Raw genomic sequence first — 20,705 nt, 5'->3', positions numbered from 1 at the left:
AAAACGAGGCAGCTAGACAACGAATGACTGCTTTAAGACACCATGAAATAGAACACTGCAATAGAAAAGGATTGCTCTACAACAAAAATGACTCTCTCACTACAGCTGATATAGGAAAAATGGACAAAGTATGTCAACATTGCTCAGCTGTAAAATTTAAAGGAGAAACCCCTGGTTGTTGTTGTTCTTCTGGCAAAGTTGTGCTTGATAGCTTTCTACCACTGCCTCAGTTGCTTCAAGATTTGCTCTCCGGCAATGGTCCCATCTCTAAAGATTTTCTGCAAAATCTACGCAGTTATAACAATTGTTTTGCAGTGACATCATTTGGTCACAAAATTACAGCAGTACATGGGTGGAATCCTTCTTTTAGAATTCGAGGCCAGGTTTGCCACCAGATTGGGAGTCTTTTACCACCTGAAGATGAAACAGCAAAGTTTATTCAAGTCTACTTCTTGGATAGTCTGGAAGAGGAACTACATAATCGGGGACGTGACAGTAGACTCAATAGAGACATTCTCCAAAGTCTGACTGAATTTTTACATGAGAACAACAGCTTTATTTGTCAGCTGAAAACAACAAAGGAGAGGATTGAAGAAGAACACTTGATAGAACATAAAGTTGTCATAAGGGAAGACCGAAGGCCGCAAGAAGAGCATCCACGGCGATTCAATGCTCCAACAACAACGTATGAGATTGGAATATTAATGGGGAATGAACCAACAGCTAACCGGGATATTGTCTTGCGTTTTAGAAATAATACATTAAAATGGATCTCCGAACTACATCCCCTCTACGATACTTTAATGTACCCGTTAATGTACCCCTATGGTTCTCCATCTTACAACATCTACATGAAGGCATCCAATGGGCAAAAAGTTACCCAACAGCAATTTTATTCGTACCATTTAATGACTCGGCCTGGAAACTATTTTCTCTGGTACCGAAGGCTATTTCAACAATGGCTGGTGGATGTGTACTGCAAGATTGAAACAGAACGTTTACAGTTCCTGAGGCGTGAGCAACAGACCCTGAGAGCTGACAATTATAGCAACTTGAGAGATTCAATTCTTAGGGAGGATGGGAATCCAGAACAGTTTGGTCAACGAGTTGTACTTCCGGCAACTTATACAGGAGGCCCTCGATACATGTTTGAGCGTCAAAGTGATGCCATGGCATATGTTCGGCGAATGGGCCGAGCCGACCTCTTCATCACGTTCACAACAAATCCAAAGTGGACAGAAATTACAGAAAATTGTCTTCAAGGGCAAGACCCTCAGGATCGTCCAGATATTGTTGCCAGGGTTTTCAGGCAGAAGCTAAAAAAGTTACTTGAATTTATTAAAAAGGGAGGATTTGGCAGGTTGAGGGCTTTCCTGTACAGTATTGAATATCAAAAAAGAGGACTGCCGCATGCACACATCCTCACCTGGCAGGCCCCAGAGGACAAACTTCTACCAGAAAAAAATGGATCTCTGCATATCTGATCTTCATGCTAAAGTGATGGCACATATAGTGCATGGACCTTGTGGACCATTTAATCCAAATTGTCCATGTATGATTGACAACAAATGTTCCAAAAAATACCCAAAAGAATTTCTTCAGTGTACCGAGCAAGGCCAAGACTCTTACCCCAAGTACAGGCGAAGAAAACCAGAAGATGGAGGCCAGACTGGTACAATAAGGATGAAGAGAAATGGTCGGTATGTTAATCAAGAAATAACAAACCAGTGGATTGTTCCGTACAACAAGGTCCTCCTTCAGCAGTTCAACGCTCACATTAACGTAGAAATGGTCGGTATGTTAATCAAGAAATAACAAACCAGTGGATTGTTCCGTACAACAAGGTCCTCCTTCAGCAGTTCAACGCTCACATTAACGTAGAAATTTGCAGCTCGATCCAAAGCATCAAATATGTCCTCAAATACGTGAATAAAGGATGTGATCAAGCAGTGTTTGAACTACAAAGAACTGATGGAGCAGCTAACCAACAAGGCCAAGTACAAAGTCACATTGTGGATGATATCCAGCAGTTCCAGAATGCAAGGTATGTCGGCAGTTCAGAGGCAGCCTGGAGGATATTGGAACATCCCATCCATGAACATTTCCCCCCAATTGTACAACTTTCTGTTCATCTTGAAAATGGGCAGCGTGTCATGTTCTCAGCTGATACTGCTCTGGAACGAGCCCAAGGTCCACCGCCTGCCACAACTTTGACAGCATTTTTTCAACTCTGCCATGAGGATGACTTTGCAAGGGGTCTCAAATACGTAGAAGTCCCTGAGTTTTACACTTGGAACAAATCGACAAAGAAATGGATGAGAAGAATGCGTGGGGTACAAGTTGAAGGTACTGAAAATGATGATGTATAGAAGGCACCATGCATTGGGAGAATCTACACGATTAGTCCAAAAGCAGGGGAGTGTTATTTCTTACGCCTGTTGCTCAATGAGGTTGCTGGTCCAACTTCATTTCAAAATTTGCGAGCATACAATGGTCAGGTGTTTGAAACATACAGAGCAGCGTGCCTTGCTCGAGGCCTTCTAGAAAATGACCATCACTTGCATCAAGCAGTAGGAGAGGCAAGTGCCACTCAATCACCTTCAAATTTGCAAAGCCTATTTGTGATAATTTTAACAGCCTGTGAGCCAAGAAATCCTCTTGAGATCTGGATGGCTTTTCGTGATGTAATATCTGAAGACATTCTTCACAGATACAGGCAAGAAGTTAACAATCCAGAAGCAGATTTTAATGAGGATATCTACAATAAAACTCTTTGTCTAATTGAAGAAAAAGTTCTCCTTATGTGCGGTCAACCATTGGCAAGCTATGGATTACCTGCACCAACGCAAGGGAGAGATGAAAGACTCGCGAGAGAGTATCAACGTGAAGTTACTTATAATCTTGAAGAACTTTCCCTACAAGCAGAAAATATGCAAGAAAAACTGACCGATTCTCAAAGAGAAGTTTACAATTCATTCATGGCAATGTTGGAAGTACAAGGTGAAATGAACAAAAACATGATGTTTCTTGATGCTCCAGGTGGTACGGGCAAGACTTTTGTAATCAATTTGATCCTTGCAAAGATTAGATCCATGAGAAAGATTGTGCTTGCAACAGCATTCAGTGGCATTGCTACTACTCTACTACAAGGTGGCCGCACTCTTCACAGCACTTTTAAAGTACCCTTGGATACTCATCGAATGGATCAGCCAGTTTGCAAAATTACTGGTAACTCAGCCTTGGCAAATGTAATTAGAGACACCTCTGCAATCATTGTAGACGAAGCCCCAATGACGCACAAGAGTGCTTATGAAGCAATTGACCGAACACTGCAAGACATCACAGGAAACAAGAATCCCATGGGTGGCATTCCAACCTTATTTTGCGGTGATTTCCGTCAAATCCTCCCAGTGGTTAAAAATGGCACAAGGGCTAACATTGTCAATGCAAGTTTGAAACAATCCTATCTCTGGAGGCACGTTATAGTGAAGAGACTGACTACTAATATGAGAGCCTATATCTCTGATAACACAGCTGCAGCAGACTTCTCAAAATTGCTTCTCCAAATCGGTAATGGTCAGTTTCCTATCACTTCTTCACCTGACACAATTAAGATTCCAACTGCGCTTGGTAAATGTGTCGGTAATCAGAAGCAACTGAAAGACAAAGTGTACCCAGACCTGCAAAACAATGGAAAATCACCGGATTGGCTTGCTGAGAGGGCTATTATTTCGCCATTAAACAGCAATGTGAATCATTTGAACAATTCAATAATGGATGAATTTCCAGGAGACACAAAGCAATACAAGTCAGTTGATTCGGCTACTAATGAATATGAAGCTGTTCACTACCCTGTGGAGTTTTTAAACTCTTTGGAGATATCTGGAATGCCTCCACACATTTTAAATCTCAAAATTGGATCGCCAATCATGATTCTTCGATCCTTGGAACCGCCAAAAACAACAAACGGAACCAGATGTGTTATCACCAGATTGCACACCAATGTACTTGAGGCCACCATTTCTTGTGGTCCCTACAAAGGCGAAACCATTCTACTGCCAAGGATCCCCTTAGTTCCATCGGACTCAGAACTTCCATTTAAATTCCGGAGACTCCAATTTCCTGTGAAGGTGTGTTTTGCAATGAGCATAAACAAAAGTCAAGGTCAGACATTTAACACCATTGGCGTAGACTTGACATCAGACTGCTTCAGTCACGGTATGTTCTACGTCTCCATCAGCCGGACAGGAAGTTCAGAAAAACTCTACATTCTGGCTCCAAATCAAAGCAGCAGAAATGTAGTTTACCCTGAGGCTCTTCAGTGAAAAGTTCGAGAAATGGATATGAGGAAAAACTGACATGATCTGATTGTGGTAAGTTTTTAGTATTGAATGTGCAAGATAAAATTTAAGCAAGAGTTGAAAATTACTTCAATGAAAAATTTTACTATGTAACATCAAGTAACCTTCCTTTTGATGAAAATGTTTTGTGAAGTTCCTGATTGAATTTCAGTCACTACAAGAGGTAGTTAAAATGTTAATCACCTTATACAATCGTTGCTCTTACAACATCAACTTACTGGAAAGGTGCCCACAGATTTTGGTACCCGAGTGCGCAACAAAGCTCCGTGCGAAGCACGGGTATCTTTGCTAGTATATATATATATATATATATATATATATATATATATATATATATATACACACTCACACAGAGTTAGAGAGAGAGAGAGAGAGAGAGAGAGAGAGAGAGAGAGAGAGAGAGAGAGAGAGAGAGCTTGGTAAAGACGAATGACACTTAGCGTGAAAGTGAAGTGTACAATAATAAAACAGATGGAGTGGGGTAAAAAGGAAAAATGGTTTCACGTAAGAGGGCGTTTCTATATAAATGCGAAATAATTATTATATATATATATGAACAAATGATTAATAAAACATGTTAAAAGACATCTTGAAAAAGAGTTAAAAACATATTTAATTTTTAAAAAGGAAGCACAAGATAATTGGATAGTCATTAATCTGCGGAGTTTCGAAGAAATACTCTCCTTCTCAACAGATATATATATATATATATATATATGAAGAATAAAACATGTATAAATACATTTGAAGCCAAAACTGCAACACGAAATTTTTTATAAAATAAACAGGTGTTTATTTTTAAAGAAATATATTTCGGAGTAAGTGGTTTCAAATGTATTTATACATGTTTTATTCTTCAAATTTCACTCAACGCTTCTAACGGATATACACAAAAATAACTATCAAGATATATATATATATATAAAATAAATATGTTATCAAAGAGTAAATCTTTAACAAAAATAAAATTTACCAAGATAAGAAAAACTCAACACTATCAAGGGGAACAAAAGCAATAATATTAAATGAAAGATGACGAATAAAAGTTTTATATAACTTTTTTATATCATTAGAACCAGAAGGAAAAGTTAAGGGGAGATATAATAATAAAAAAAAAAACTCTTTATGCCATGGCATTTCGAAGCTAAATGCTTCTCATCAGTAGAGGAGTAGGGCCAGAATTACATAAAATGTAAATATAGAAAAAACTTGGCTTAATGACATTTAGAAATGAATTGAGAATGAAGGAGTAGGATAAAATGGCAAAAAGTAATTTTTTTTTTATATATATATTTTCGTATCCTTTTTACTGTTTCTATCTCTTCCCCTTCTTTCTCCATTTTCTCTTCTATCTTCCCTTTCTTCTTTTATCATTGGCGCTTTTTTAATCCCAATTATTTCATAGTAGTCAAAATTTTTAAATATTACATACATATATATTTTTTTTCAATATTACCTATATATATTTTTTAATATTAGCTACATATAATTTTTTTCTAAATATTACCTACATATATATATATTTTTAATATTACCTATATATATTTTTAAATATTACCTACATATATATATATATATACTTTTTTAATATTACCTACATATATATTTTTTAAATATTACCTACATATATATATTTTTTTTAATATTACCTACATATATATACTTTTTTAATATTACCTACATATATATATATTTTTAAATATTACCTACATATATATTTTTTTTTAATATTACCTACATATATATTTTTTAATATTACCTACATATATATTTTTTTTTAATATTACCTACATATATATTTTTTTAAATATTACCTACATATATATATATTTTTTAATATTACCTACATATATATTTTTTTTAATATTACCTACATATATATTTTTTTTAATACTACCTACATATATATTTTTTTTAATATTACCTACATATATTTTTTAATATTGCCTACATATAATTTTTTTCTAAATATTACCTACATATATATTTTTTTTAAATATTACCTACATATATATTTTTTTAAATATTACCTACATATATATTTTTTTTAATATTACCTACATATATATATTTTTTTAAATATTACCTACATATATATTTTTTTTAAATATTACCTACATATATATTTTTTTTAAATATTACCTACATATATATATATTTTAAATATTACCTACATATATATTTTTTTTTAATATTACCTACATATATATTTTTTTAAATATTACCTACATATATATATTTTTTTAATATTACCTACATATATATTTTTTTTTAATATAACCTACATATATTTTTTAATATTGCCTACATATATATTTTTTTCTAAATATTACCTACATATATATTTTTTTTTAATATTACCTACATATATATATTTTTTTTTAATATTACCTACATATATATATTTTTTTAATATTACCTACATATATATACTTTTTTAATATTACCTACATATATATATTTTTTAAATATTACCTACATATATATATATATATTTTTATATTACCTACATATATATTTTTTTAATATTACCTACATATATTTTTTTTTAATATTACCTACATATATATATATATTTTTAAATATTACCTACATATATATATATATATTTTTATATTACCTTCATATATATTTTTTTTAGATATTACCAACATATATATTTTTTTAATATTACCTACATATATATATATTTTTTTAATATTACCTACATATATATTTTTTTTAGATATTACCAACATATATATTTTTTTAATATTACCTACATATATATTTTTTTAGATATTACCAACATATATATTTTTTTTAATATTACCTACATATATATATTTTTTTAATATTACCTACATATATTTTTTTTAAATATTACCTACATATATACTACCTTTATATGTTGTACCTACTTTTAATGACTATTTACTATTTTGTTCCCAAGAAATCAGAAACCATTCCATTCAATCCAACAGAGACCAACTGATAGAAATTGGAACAATGACTAATGGAATACTTTCAATCAAGTGCCTTCAACATGTGTCCATATCAACCATGCCAGACAATGGATAATAAACCATTAGGAATAAAATTCCTCCCAGTGATAAAGCCGACAGCAGTTCACACACCGACACCTGTTCCCCATCACTGAAAGAAAAAGATGAAGCAGGACATAGACAAGTACGTCCAAGGATGGAATACTGCTGCCATATCTGGGCAGGAGCTGCTAAAAACAGCCTATCCTGCCTTGATAGAGTACAAAATAGACTTCGTGGGGGATGCCCTTTTCTCTACCCTGCAACCTCTCTCCCACAGAAGAGACGTTGCGAGCCTATCCTTGTTTTATCGTTATTTCCATGGCAGGTGCTCGTCTGAACTCCAATCTCTGGTCCCCCCTCGCCAATCTTTCACGAAAAACACCCGTCTAGCTGAATCCACTGTGAAAAATTTCCCCCACTCTTTATCTGTGCCTAAATCAAAACGTGGATTCCATGAACAAAGCTTCTTTCTTAGAAGTGCACGCCTGTGGAACTCTGTTCCGTCTGTCTGCTTCCCACCTGACTACAACTTGGATGTCTTCAAGTCCAACGTTAACAAATTCCTAATGAACTGCCCCCTTAAGTAAACACTTCATTAAATTTCCACACTAACGTACTGTACTTGCAATAACCCTTATCCCTGAGTGGCTTCCGGGCCTTGATAAGTGGTGACCACCGTGTAAAAAAAAAAAAAAATGATGGTACTAGACGCATGGAACTGATACCACAATCTATTACTATCACCAACCACATGGGACGCTACTACGTTCATTACTGAGCGGAGTCAATATAGGTAGTCGGGCCATTCAAGGATTCTCTGTTCCGTCTGCCTGCTTCTCACTTGACTACAACTTGGATGTCTTCAAGTCCAACGTTAACAAATTCCTAATGAACCGCCCTCTTAAGTAAACACTTCATTAAATTTCCACACTAACGTACTGTACTTGCAATAACCCTTATCCCTGAGTGGCTTCCGGGCCTTGATAAGTGGTGACCACCGTGTAAAAAAAAAAAAATCAGGTGATAGGTACACCTATCAGTTTGATGACATCACTATGGATATGGCTCATAAAACTCGATGTATAGATAACAGCCTCCTATGGGGCAACTTAACAGAATCTTTATTTTTGCACACGATTGACTACATCAGTTACTGCGCAAACAAGGGCATTGTATTTAATTCAGTTGAGTTTCACTTTGCAGAAATGGAGGTGGAGTTTGCAGGGGTTTTGGTTACTGTAAATGGTGTTAAACCCACAAAAAGAATAACAGAAGACATTCTTTAGTTCCCTACACCCACAAATATCATTGAGATGAGATCCTAGCTCGAACTTATGAACCAGGTTTTGTATTTTCGCAAACAGAAGAAAACAAAGAACAAAAAGTTCTATTGGGATGAAACTGGAGCGCCTATTGCAAGAATTAAAGAGAGTATTAGTGAAAAGAATTGAGAAAGGTATCCAAATGTTTGAAATGAACAGAGTGACAGGACTGGCAACAAATTACAGCAAAACAGAAATATCGTACTTCCTATTTCAGAAACACTGCAGATGAGAAGGTGAATTGAACAGGTGTTGTGGGGATTGTCACTGGAAGCTCATTCTGGTTTGATCCCATTTTACAAATAATGCGGAGTCGTGATATGCATTGGTTGAAAAAGAAGCTTCAGTCCTGGAGAGGAATCCTGTCAGATGCTCATACTCACATGCCCAGATTTATTGATAATAGTGGATTATCTGCCACAAATGAAATATTTTCAAACCAGGCACCAGGCTCTTCAAAATATTAAAAAACCTTGTCCGTTAAATTTAAAAGAAAAGACATTGATGTACAGATATCAGTTGTGGGGATGGTTACTGAAAGCTCATTCTAGTTTGATCCCATTTTACAAATGATGCAGAGTTGCGATATGATCTACGGACTGGAATCTTGTCGAATGTTCATACTTGCATGCCTGAATTTGAAGATAACAGTAGATCATCTGCCACTAATAAAATGTTTTCAAACCAGGCGTTAAATTTCAAAGAAAAGACACTGATTTACAGATTCCAGATAAAACTTGCTTCTTGATACCCACCAAAAAACATGTCCAAATGATTGACACTGCTGTCGAAATCGCCTTCACGTCGATGTACAAATGTGATCCTAAATTAAAGGCTATTACATGGGAAAGGAGTGTAGTCATCGCAGCCATGGATGAAGAATGCAGAATGTTAAGAGATTTCATTCAAAATGGCTTCCCCGACTCATGCTATGATCTCCTAAATCGAAAGCTTCGTTGCCATGGCAGCCACTGATGAAGAATGTAGAAATATAAGGAATCTAATTCAAAATGGCTTCCCCCACTCACACAATGATCTCCCAACTATAGCTTGGGTTTTTTTTACTTATATGTAAAGAATTATACTGCCAGGAAGGAGTTCTTATATGTAAAGAATTATACTGCCAGGAAGGAGTTCTTATATGTAAAGAATTATACTGCCAGGAAGGAGTTCTTATCAAAGCAACAAAATCCTGATACCTCGACAACTTTGTTGAATGTTTTTGACTCCTAATGGGGGTATGACACCAATAATTTCGATGATCGTTTTTATAACAAGTCACAATAAGCAACCAATGAAAAGCTTCCAAAGTTACTATAAAAATTGTCGAATTTTGGATTCAATCAGTTCGCCGCCATCTTTGTTACTGGCAATTACACTCAGGATCTGAACCGCCATCTTTGTTCAATATAATGTCTCAACACTTAACATCCCTTCATTTTCTACATGTAAATGTTATGCTGTTGAATGCAAGGCAATGATTGTTCTTGGTGGATTTAGATGCTAACATCAGGACAAACCAGACTTCAGTGCCGCACTTGCAACACGGTTGCATCTTCATCCCTAGCAGACCTGGAATTTCCATTCCAACAAATGGTGGTTGACTTTGTCAATATACAGAGTAGGAACTTTATGGTGTATGTCGATATATTGAATGGATTGGAGTGGCCCTAATGACATTGTGGTGAGCCAAAACGGTATGCGGTATCTTGAGAAATTGGTTCTGTACTTATAATACACCTGAATAAATCTTCTTGGACAGAGAACCACCGTTTGAGTTTCAGGAGTACTATTACTTTTTGAGGAACTAGGGAATATGGAAACGTACCTCATCAGCCTATTATGCTCAAAACAATGGTCATGTTGAGTTAGCTGTTAAAACTGCAAAATGTTCACTAGCTGACAGCATGGATTTTCTCACGTTACAATAATGTAATAAAATTCCTATGTAACTTTACTTTTTATCTTCTTAGCTGATTCTAGTGTTTGCCCTTATATGTATAGGCACAAGAGTGATCTCCCCTGAACAAGAAGTAACAAGTGGTTATCTCTCTTGATGGTTACATTTAGTAAAGACATGGGGGCAGCCATTTGCTTTTTCTGTCAGCAAGCTAGAAGAACACATTTTCCCACTTTACACAACCATTACAATATTTTTTCAGTCGACAACAATAATGCAAAGAATTCGTCATCTGCAAAAAAGTCTTCCTAACTTACCTTGAGCGGACTAAACCCAACTTCCAGGCTTCTGTGGATACTTTTCATGACTTTATCATAACCATTCCGTCGAGAAATGAACGTATATTTCTGTGGAATTAGAGTGTCCAGGCTAATATTGATCAGATCGAGACCAGCCGTCTTCAGTTCACTGACCACTCGATGCAATGTTACACCATTAGTTGTCATTGCGATCGTCTCCAGTCCTTCAGATTTTAGCCGGTCTAATTCTCCTGTTGATAAAGATTAAAAAATTAAAAATATTTAATCATTCACGATTTATTTGCCTCTCCCCATGAGGACAAATTGTTTAATGGGGATGCAGCTACTCACCAAAACAGGAACATTTGCAACATTCAAAACCTTCTGAGGTTCCGGATCCTTTTAGATGAGGATTGATTAGTTGGATTATTCGGACTACTATTCTAATCTTGGATGTTATTTTCACAACGTTTTGGCCAATGTAACCCCCCCCCCCAACCTTCTTCAGGTGCATCTTGTCAAACGTGCAAATCACAAAATGATGGGAAGATAATATGTTGCTTGTTCTGCCTGCGGTTGTCACCCTTCTCTCATCGTCTACTGCCTCTATTTTATTGACACAAGTGAAATTAAAGCATTCCAACATGCATTGTCTGGAAATATTGGTCAGTCTTGCTGACCTAATCTCCAGGGATTCTACATCCTCCATTTTGACTTTTTTGACATAATTCCCGGAGCACCTAGATCCAGAATCTGACCAACTTTCCTTTACCATCATATTCAAAAGTGAAGACAGTCAACTGTCCTCTCTGCCACCTGCAACTTCACAAAAAACACTCGACTAACTACAACTACTGCAAAATATTTCCCCAACTCTCTATCTGTCTAAATCTAAATGTAGATTCTATGAACAAAGCTTCTTGCTGAGCTGCCCCCATGAATAATTAAATTCTACCCAATTTACACAATTAACAATTATTACACAACCACCTTACATTCATTAACCCTTATGCTTGAGTGGCTTTTGGGCTTGATAAGTAGTATCTCACAAGTTAAAAAAAAAAAAAAAAGAAACAACTTGATGAGATAGAAGTATTAAATAATTCATAAGTACATTCTTAGGAATTTTTATGCCTGAAACAGTTCATAATAAATTAATGTTTATTGTTATTCATTGGTAACTTTATCATCTTATTTTGTCTACATATGTTAAATAATGGGATCAGGCAATGCTGAAATAAATCAGAGTAAGAATTGAAGTAACAAAATTCCTGGACGATGCCAGAAGTGGAATATAAAATTACCCAGATTCTGACCTCTGACACATTACAAAAACGTCAAAGGAAGCATCAATTTAGAGGTTTTTGCGGTTTTAATATCGAGTTGAGTCACAAAGGAGTTTGAGATGTAACAAAGCGGAGCATTCTTTTTTTTATTTTTATTTAGGAGTCACCACTTATCAAGGCCCGAAGGCCACTCAAGAATAAGGGTTAATGAATGCAAGGTGGTAGTGTAGCAATCGTTAATGGTGTAAATTTGGTAGAATTTGATTATTTAAGGGGAAAACTCCTAAAGAACTTGTTTACATTGAATTTGAAAGCTACCATGTTGTATTCAACTGGGAAGCAGTCCAGTGGAACAGTGTTCCACATGCAGGCAATTCTGAGAAAGAAGCTTTGTTCATGGAATCTGCGTTCAGATTTAGGCACATTTAGAGAGTAGGCAAAATCATATATAGTAGTTGTAGCTAGACGTGTGTTTTTTGTGAAAGTTTGGTAAGGGGGAACCATAGATTGGTATTCAGTCAAACATCTGTCATGAAAATAATGATATTGTAATTGAGGGTTAACGAATGAGAAAATCAGCAGCAGTCTCTGTTGCAGATATTGACGGTGTGAAACTCTAAGAAAGCAACCTCTCACTAGCCTCTCCATTTTGGATAGGGTGCAAAATAGTCTCTAATCTAATAAGTCCAGCACTGTCTACCAAGCCCCAGATCCATCTCCACATTGTTGCATCCCTGCGTTATTTTTTTATAAGTACTTCCACAGAATTTGCTCTGATGAACTTACTCCACTTGTACATCCACCGAGATAAATACCCCCGAGATAAATACCCCCGAGATAAATACCCCCGAGATAAATGCCCCCGAGATAAATGCCCCCGAGATAAATACCCCCGAGATAAATGCCCCCGAGATAAATACCCCCGAGATAAATACCCCCGAGATAAATACCCCCGATTCACTTGATTAGCAACAAAATTCTACTTCTTCAAATTTTCTACTATAATAGTTTACTTTTGGAATTCCGCTCCTGCTTACTATTTCTCCCGATCATGCCAACGTGCGGGAATTTAAATGTAATGTGAACAAGCATCTTGTTGCCATACTCCCCACGCAATTTGGTCCCTATAAATCTCCCTTTTGGACAGTGTGCAAAATAGTCTCGAACCTAATAAGTCCAGCATGTCCCGAGTTACGCCGGCATGTTTGAAATTGTGATTTTGCTGTGCAGGTTGGTTAGTACAAAAAGAGTTCAAAAGGTTATGCTTGACGTATGTCAAATGCTGGAGCTAGAGTTGATGGTGTTACCTGAAATGTTATTCAGTTCGTGTGAAAGAAAACGTGGAAATACCAACGTGCGGAAATTTAAATGTAATGTGAACAAGCATCTTGCTGCCCAACTCCCCACCCAGTCTGTAGTACGGTATATAATCGAGGATACTAAGACAAAGTTCCTTTCTTTTAACAATTATTAAAAATCTTTATCAACCATCAATCGACGTGGCTAATAGCACTCAGACAGAGTCCAACAATCTTGGCCTAACATTGTCATTTTGAACAGTGCACGCATCACCCCGACTTACAGATGCAAGAAATAAACTCCAAAAGCAAAAAAAAAAAAAAAAAAGAAAAGAAAAAACTTACGGACGATATGAATTAAATCCTTTCGTATTAAAGGTTCCCCACCAGTGAGACGTATTTTCTTGATTCCATTTTTGACGAACATCGAAGAGAGAGAGATTATCTCTTCCGTTGTGAGAAGGCGTTCAGCAGGGGTCAACTTCACACCATCCTCTGGCATGCAGTAATGACCTACGCAGAAGATAAAACAAGACAAATATAGAAGACTGAGAAAAAAAAAATGAAATATAAAAATTCGGGCTTCAAAGATGGACCAAATTCTAAGCACAATTAAGCCCAATACTTATTGGTCCAGTGTTTGGAATTTATCAACTGTTAGTGTTTGCATTGGCTTTTCCAACAACTTTTCCAGACGTTTACCGTAAACTGCCAGAAGATACTGACATGACCTTGGGTCAGGTATTAGTTTAGGAGAGGAGTATTGACTGATTTGTTTGCTTGGCCATGGTGTGTAATATTATCAACATTGCCCTTTGACCCCACCCCAAGTGTTAGGAAGTAAAAAAAATATATAATATAGATATAAAAATATATGTTTATTATCAGAACAATGGAAAGGAAAGTTGTTCACAAAGCAGCACAAAAGAAAACAAAAATAGGATTGTTAATCAAGGTGTGACAGTTATTTTGGGACAAAGGACCAAACAGAGGTAGATATACATTTAGAGTTAGTGTATGGGCAGTTTTAGGTGTGACTGTTGGTTTTGCGACAATTCAATACAGTTGGGGACGGTTTGCGAAGTCTAGGTTTTGCGACGGTTGACAAAAGTTACAGTTGGAATGTTGCAAGTTTGACACCGTGGGAGGCAGGTCATATCATGCACCAGATCGGGAGCGCCTTAGGAAATCAACATGAGCCGACATCGACTGACAAACACTGTCTTGACAGAACGTAGATGTAGACTTTAGCGTGTTGAGGATCGATGGTGTCACACACACACACACCCCGAATGCAACCGATGTTTGCCGAGTGTGTCAGAGTTTGTGTTTTGTTTTGCTTTTATACTAACCTATCTTTTTTTTTTTTTTTTTTTTTTTTTTTACAAAGACATCACCACATTATCAAGGCCCAGAGGCCACTCAAGGATAAGGGTTAAAGAGTGTACAGTAGAAGTTGGTCAATATAGTAATCATTAGTAATGAAAATTTGGTAAATTTAATAACTTATATGGAACGGCTCATCAAGAACTTATTTATTTTAGACTTGAACAAAACCATATTGTAGTCAGCCGGAAAGCAGGAAAACGGAAGACAATTCCACAGGCGTGCAGTTCTAAGAAAGAAGCTTTGTTCATGGAATCTACGTTTAGGTTTAGGCACAGATAAAGAGTGGGGGAAATTATTGATAGTGTTTACAGCTAGACGAGTGTTTCTTGTGAAAGTTTGGCGAGGGGGGACCATAGATTGAAGCTCAGTTGAACACTTTCCATGAAAATAACGATACATTAGAGACAAACTCGCAACATCTCTTCTGTGAGATAGAGGTTGCAAGGAGGAGAAAAGGACATCTCCTACGAGGCTACGAAGTCTATTTTGAACTCTATCAAGGCAGGACAAGTCCTTTCTAGCAGCTCCTGCCCAGATGTGGCCAGGTCTTTATTTCTCTTTATTATCACTTTCTCCAGTGTTTTTATTGGCCAACTGACCTTGCTACTTCAACTGTTCTACATCTATTAACCAATGCACTTTCATCTGTTCTTTCATCATTATATTTAGTTTAAAATCCGTTTTTACGTTCTGACATGTGTTGGACAGCTTTAAAAAATTAGTTTTCAAATTAAACCATCTCTGGCCAAGTCTTTATTTATCCCTCCTTCTCTCAGGTCCACTGATGAATGCGGCCTCAACATAACATAGCTGTGGATCTTAGCATGTAAAAGTGTTCTGTTGTGGGGGGGGGTGAATAACGTAGCTATGGACCTTAGCATGTGGAAGGTCGATGACATCACACACATACCCTGAATGTGCCTGATATTTGTAGAATGTGTTGGAGTTTTTTTTTTTTTGTGTGTGTTTTGTTTTGTTTAATTTTTTGTATTTGGGATTTAGTTGTAAATCATCATAATCATTTCCAAATTAATCTCTGGCCAGGTCTTTATTTATCCCACTTTATCTCAAACCCACCCTTATCACTTCCCTCCATGTTTTCCTTGACTTTACTCTGCCAACTAACCCTTCTACTGTTCTACATCGACTAATCCAAGCAACCACATCCATTCTTTCAAATATCATGTTCGGTTTTACATTCTGACATGTGTTGGACAGCCTTAAAAAATTAGCTTCCAAACTAACCAATCTCTGGCCAGGTCCTTATTTATCCCTCTTTTTCTCAGGTCCACTGATGAACATGACCTTGACAGAATGTAGATGTGAACTTTAGCATGTGGAGGGTCGATAGTGTCACACACACACCCAGAATGCAACTGATATTTGCAGAATGTATGGAAGTTTGTGGTTTTTGTATTTTGTTTTATTTAATATTTTTATACTAGTGAGCCATTGCGCACCCCTCAGCAGCCACCAATGCGAGAGACGATGACATGACCAGAATGAGAAGAGAAGATAAAAACGAAGAAGACTACAAGAACAATGTTAGTGTCAGCGATGTTGGTTTTAGCACAGGTGTGCACATTATATATTGGGACCCTACGCCAGTAAGTAGTGATTAAATTAACTAGTGTAGTAGTAATTCTTCTAATGCACTCACATCTTCGGAAAGTGGAAGTGAGAGATTTGTGACCATCAATGAGACGCTGGGTGAACGGACACCCAGTGTGGGTGAAAATGCCGACTTAGTCGATGACCTTCCAGATGAAAGCGCAGTAAGTGTTGAAACTATTTCTGATGAAGACATAATGATTGTTCTGCCACGAAGAAGCACAAGGCGCAAAAGACCCCCCCCCTCCTCGAGTGTTTCATGTGTGATCATAGGATCAGGGGGGAGTATAGTAGTAATTCTATATGGATGTCTTCAAGTCCAATGTGAACAAGTTTCTGATGAACCGTTACACTTAAGTTAACAAATTTACCGAACTTCCATTACTATCGATTACTATATTGTCCTTTTGACTACTCTACACTCTTTAACCCTTATCCTTGAGTGGATTCTCGGCCTTGATAAGTGGTGACGCCTATTTAAAAAAAAAAAATTTCTTCTAATGCACTCACCTCCAAAAGACAGAAAGTCTGTTCTGTTTGTTGTCAACACACAGAGACTGGGAGAAGAAGCATTAGACGCGGTTGGTTTTATGGGAAAGAGGGCAAGACTAACCGCGAGAATTCCCGAGATTTGAGAGGAATAAAATATCGAACTCGGACGGATAGGCGACTGTGCTTTTGCTCAAGCAGAGAAAATGGTGAGAGGAGAGGAAAGTCCCTCCTTAAAGAAAGTTCCGGCTCAAGGTGAGAAAGGAAGTGTGGCTGAAGGACCCAGCAGATTTTCAACTAGTATCAGTTGTTGTGATCAAATTGTAAAATGGTAAAAGAACACGTTCTTCTTCATTTGTGTCGATTTTTTGTGATTTTCTTCCATCAAACATGATGCGAAATAATATTCGTTCTTGATGGCTCATCATTTTTAAGCTAATCAATAAACAAAATATACAAAATACAGATCCCAAAACCTTACCTGCTGATGTTTGTGTCTTTGGTCAGCTTTCACTTGCTGATTGGTGCATCCATGTTTCATCTTCATCACCTTATTGATGTAAACAACACTTTGAATCATCAACGCGTTTTTTTTTTTTTTCGACTGTAAACAAAAACGGCAGCCAATTTGAACACGGCTTTCTTATTGACAAAGGTGTATGCAAAATGGTAATATCCTCAAATCTTCTGCTATCTCATAGAACTTCAATTTATAATTAGCCAAAATGAGTTTGTAATGTTTTTGGGGAAAACAATTTGGACAATCTGAGCATTCAACATCATTTGTATGTGTATGAGTGCGTTTAAATTATAACCATTGTTTTTTTGACAGAGCAAAAGTCAAAATAACACTAATAGCAGTTTGTTATGAGTCAGATATTTTTTTATGTATATGTCTATGAACTGTACTTGTATGTTAGTTGAGTGACGTGTATATATGGTTCATTGGACATTTGACATGGTTTTATCGCCAAGGTTCTCGGGGGGGGGGGGGCTATTCTTTAGAACTTTTAATATACTCCCTGGATCATAATATCTAAAATTTGCGAAGGAACGTCGTATCTAGATTTATTTACATCGACTTTTATAAAATTCATGCTGTTCCATCCTCTCGCATGTTTTTCGTATAAAAGCGAAACTGAATTGAAAGCAAAGTCATCTTCCCAGCCTTTCATGCCGGGACGTCCAGAAAGCAATCAGCTTTGATCAATCTAGGGAAAACCCCTCATATCAGACAATTGCTATTCATTTGGACACTCCCTTTTTATGGGGAGCTGGTTTTCCCCAACATTGTGGGGAAATTAAACGGCGGAAAGCTTAACTGGCCTCAAGCCACCGTTCGTTTCTGCAAGTCAACTTTTTGATTGACATCGCTAAATTTGAACGCTTTTCACTTTCTATGTCTCCCTATCATAACGGTAAGATCACACGTTTTCTTTCACTTTCTTTTCCGCCTTTGGATTTTTTTTTTTTCTTTTACACCTACAAACACCCGGGCAACGCTGAGTACCCCCGCTAGTCTAATATAGAAAACGCAAAATGTATGTATGTGTGTTAGTATGTCTGCCAAAAACCTTTGAACACACGTGACAGATCCTGACGATATCAGTATCATTTTGAAGCTTGATATCTTAGATGACAAATATCGAAAAATTGACCAAAAACATTGATTCCGTCACCCTCAACTGGGCAGTTTTCTACAAGGAGTGGTCGCTTTTTTTTCGTCAACATTTTTGCATGTCATCGTCTCTGTTGGATTGATTAGCCTTAATTCGAATGCTCGCGAATTCCAGTTTCGCCATCGACGCATCAGCTAAGACGTTAGGTTTTTTTTTAACCGTCTTTTTCGCCTTTGCGTTACAGGTTCAAGCCTGCCTGCCTACTACATTTTTTTTTAACACCTCTCTCCGCCTGAGCTGCCTTCTGTTGCTTTGATTCCCCCTACCGCTACTACCCCTTTTATTAAGGGGCTCCTTACCACACCACTTCGACACACTCGGGCAACGCCGGGTACCCCTGTTAGTTTATAATATAAAAGCGAAAATGTGTGTTTGTATGTCTGTGTGTGTTTGTGCATGTTTGTATGTTTGTGTGTTTGTATGTTTGTGTATTTATATGCTTGTATGTTTGTGTGTTTGTATGTTTTTATGTGTGTGTTTGTGTTTGCGTGTTTGTGTGCTTGTGTGTTTGTATGTTTGTATGTTTGTGTGTTTGTGTATATTTGTGTGTTTGTGTGTTTATGTATGTTTGTATGTTTGTGTGTGTTTGTATGTATGTTTCTATGTTTGTATTTTTGCATGTTTGTATTTTTGCGCGTTTGTATGTTTGCGTGTTTGTATATCTGCCAAAACCTCACAACACACACAAAAAACACTGACAAAATTGGTATCGTTAGAAAGATCCATATCTCGGACGACAAATATCGAAAAATTGGCCAATAACATTAATTCTTTTACTGTCAACTGGGACGTTTTTTACAAGGAGGGGTCAGTTTTTTCGTCAACATTTTTGAAAAGTCATTCATGCCTTGCAGTGACCAATTTTACTTAATTTGAATGGCAGCGACATTGTATGTCGCAGTGGGCTCGGTGACTAAACTGTTCAGTTTCTTTTTCACTTCCTTTTCCTCCCAGCATTACAGGTTCGAGCCTGCCTGCCTGCTTACTACTTTTTTTGCACTCGCTTTTAAAAAATTTTTTTTAAGGGTTTTGAAACATTTTTTTAGGGCTGCGTTGCTTAATACCCTTACCACAAAACTACACACCTGGGCAATGCCGGGAACCCCTGCTAATTTGAATATAAAACTCTGAAAACCTTTTTCACTGAAAATATTTCTATGAACCTAGCTCATCCCAAAAATATTTCCCTCCTTACAAAACATCCTAAAATAAAACCTCTAAATTCCCAATGTAAACACATCCATAAAAATTAATTACCTCCGAAATAACATGCACGTTGCATCCAATCGAAATAAGAATGGCTCTATAACATGTTGTAAAAAAGGGTGTTACATTTTCTAGAAAAAATATAAAACATTTCTTTTGTTCACACTAATAAATAAATAACTGTTTCACACAGTTCATTGAACATAGTCTAGGTCTTTCGTTGCTGCTAATGAAAGAGGGGAGAGTTAGGTAAAAAGTGTATAAATAGTTACCTCCCTTTTTTTAATCTTTCTCATCCTTGATTAGATATATTGCTACTTAAATGTAAGAGCTACTATTTGGATGGTTTCTATTGGAGACTATGCACGGTAGGAGCTCCTTCAGTCTTTGATAGACAATGGATGCCCATAAAGGGGGGCCAGCATGTGAAATTTTTGTGGCAGCAGGTGCGCAATCTCCAACCACATCTCTCATGAAGGAGTATGGCATGGTTTGCTTGAAACATTGTTAAAGAATAAAAAATAATGGTTACAATGGCTTACAATGCAGGAATGTACAATCGTTAAATAAATAAATGAATAAATAAATGAATAAATAAATAAATGAATAAATAAATAAATGAATAAATAAATAAATGAATAAATGAATAAATAAATAAATGAATAAATAAATAAATAAATGAAGGAATAAATAAATAAATGAATAAATAAATAAATGGATAAATAAATAAATAAATAAATGAATAAATAAATGAATAAATAATAAATGAATAAATAAATAAATAAAGGAATAAATAAATAAATAAATAAAGGAATAAATAAATAAATAAATGAATAAAT

At 36.2% G+C, this 20,705-nt stretch overlaps 1 protein-coding gene across 1 annotated transcript in view; it reads right to left on the bottom strand.

The window, feature by feature from the left end:
- LOC145259080 (molybdenum cofactor biosynthesis protein 1-like) overlaps window positions 1-20,705 on the bottom strand; it is a 71,085-nt gene that overhangs the window by 34,187 nt on the left and 16,193 nt on the right. The window contains exons 3-4 of the mRNA XM_080116714.1: window positions 13,838-14,005; window positions 10,927-11,159 (exon numbers count right to left, since the gene is read on the bottom strand). Coding sequence (XP_079972840.1) covers window positions 10,927-11,159; window positions 13,838-14,005 — 401 coding nt within the window. The remainder of the gene's footprint in view (window positions 1-10,926; window positions 11,160-13,837; window positions 14,006-20,705) is intronic.

The sequence above is a fragment of the Euprymna scolopes genome, chromosome 34, assembly GCF_053919585.1.
Source record: "Euprymna scolopes isolate OS-2025 chromosome 34, ASM5391958v1, whole genome shotgun sequence".
NCBI classification, from domain to species: Eukaryota; Metazoa; Mollusca; class Cephalopoda; order Sepiida; family Sepiolidae; genus Euprymna; species Euprymna scolopes.
The sequence above is the reverse complement of the archived record's forward strand: the minus strand, read 5'-3'. Positions and strand labels throughout refer to the sequence as shown.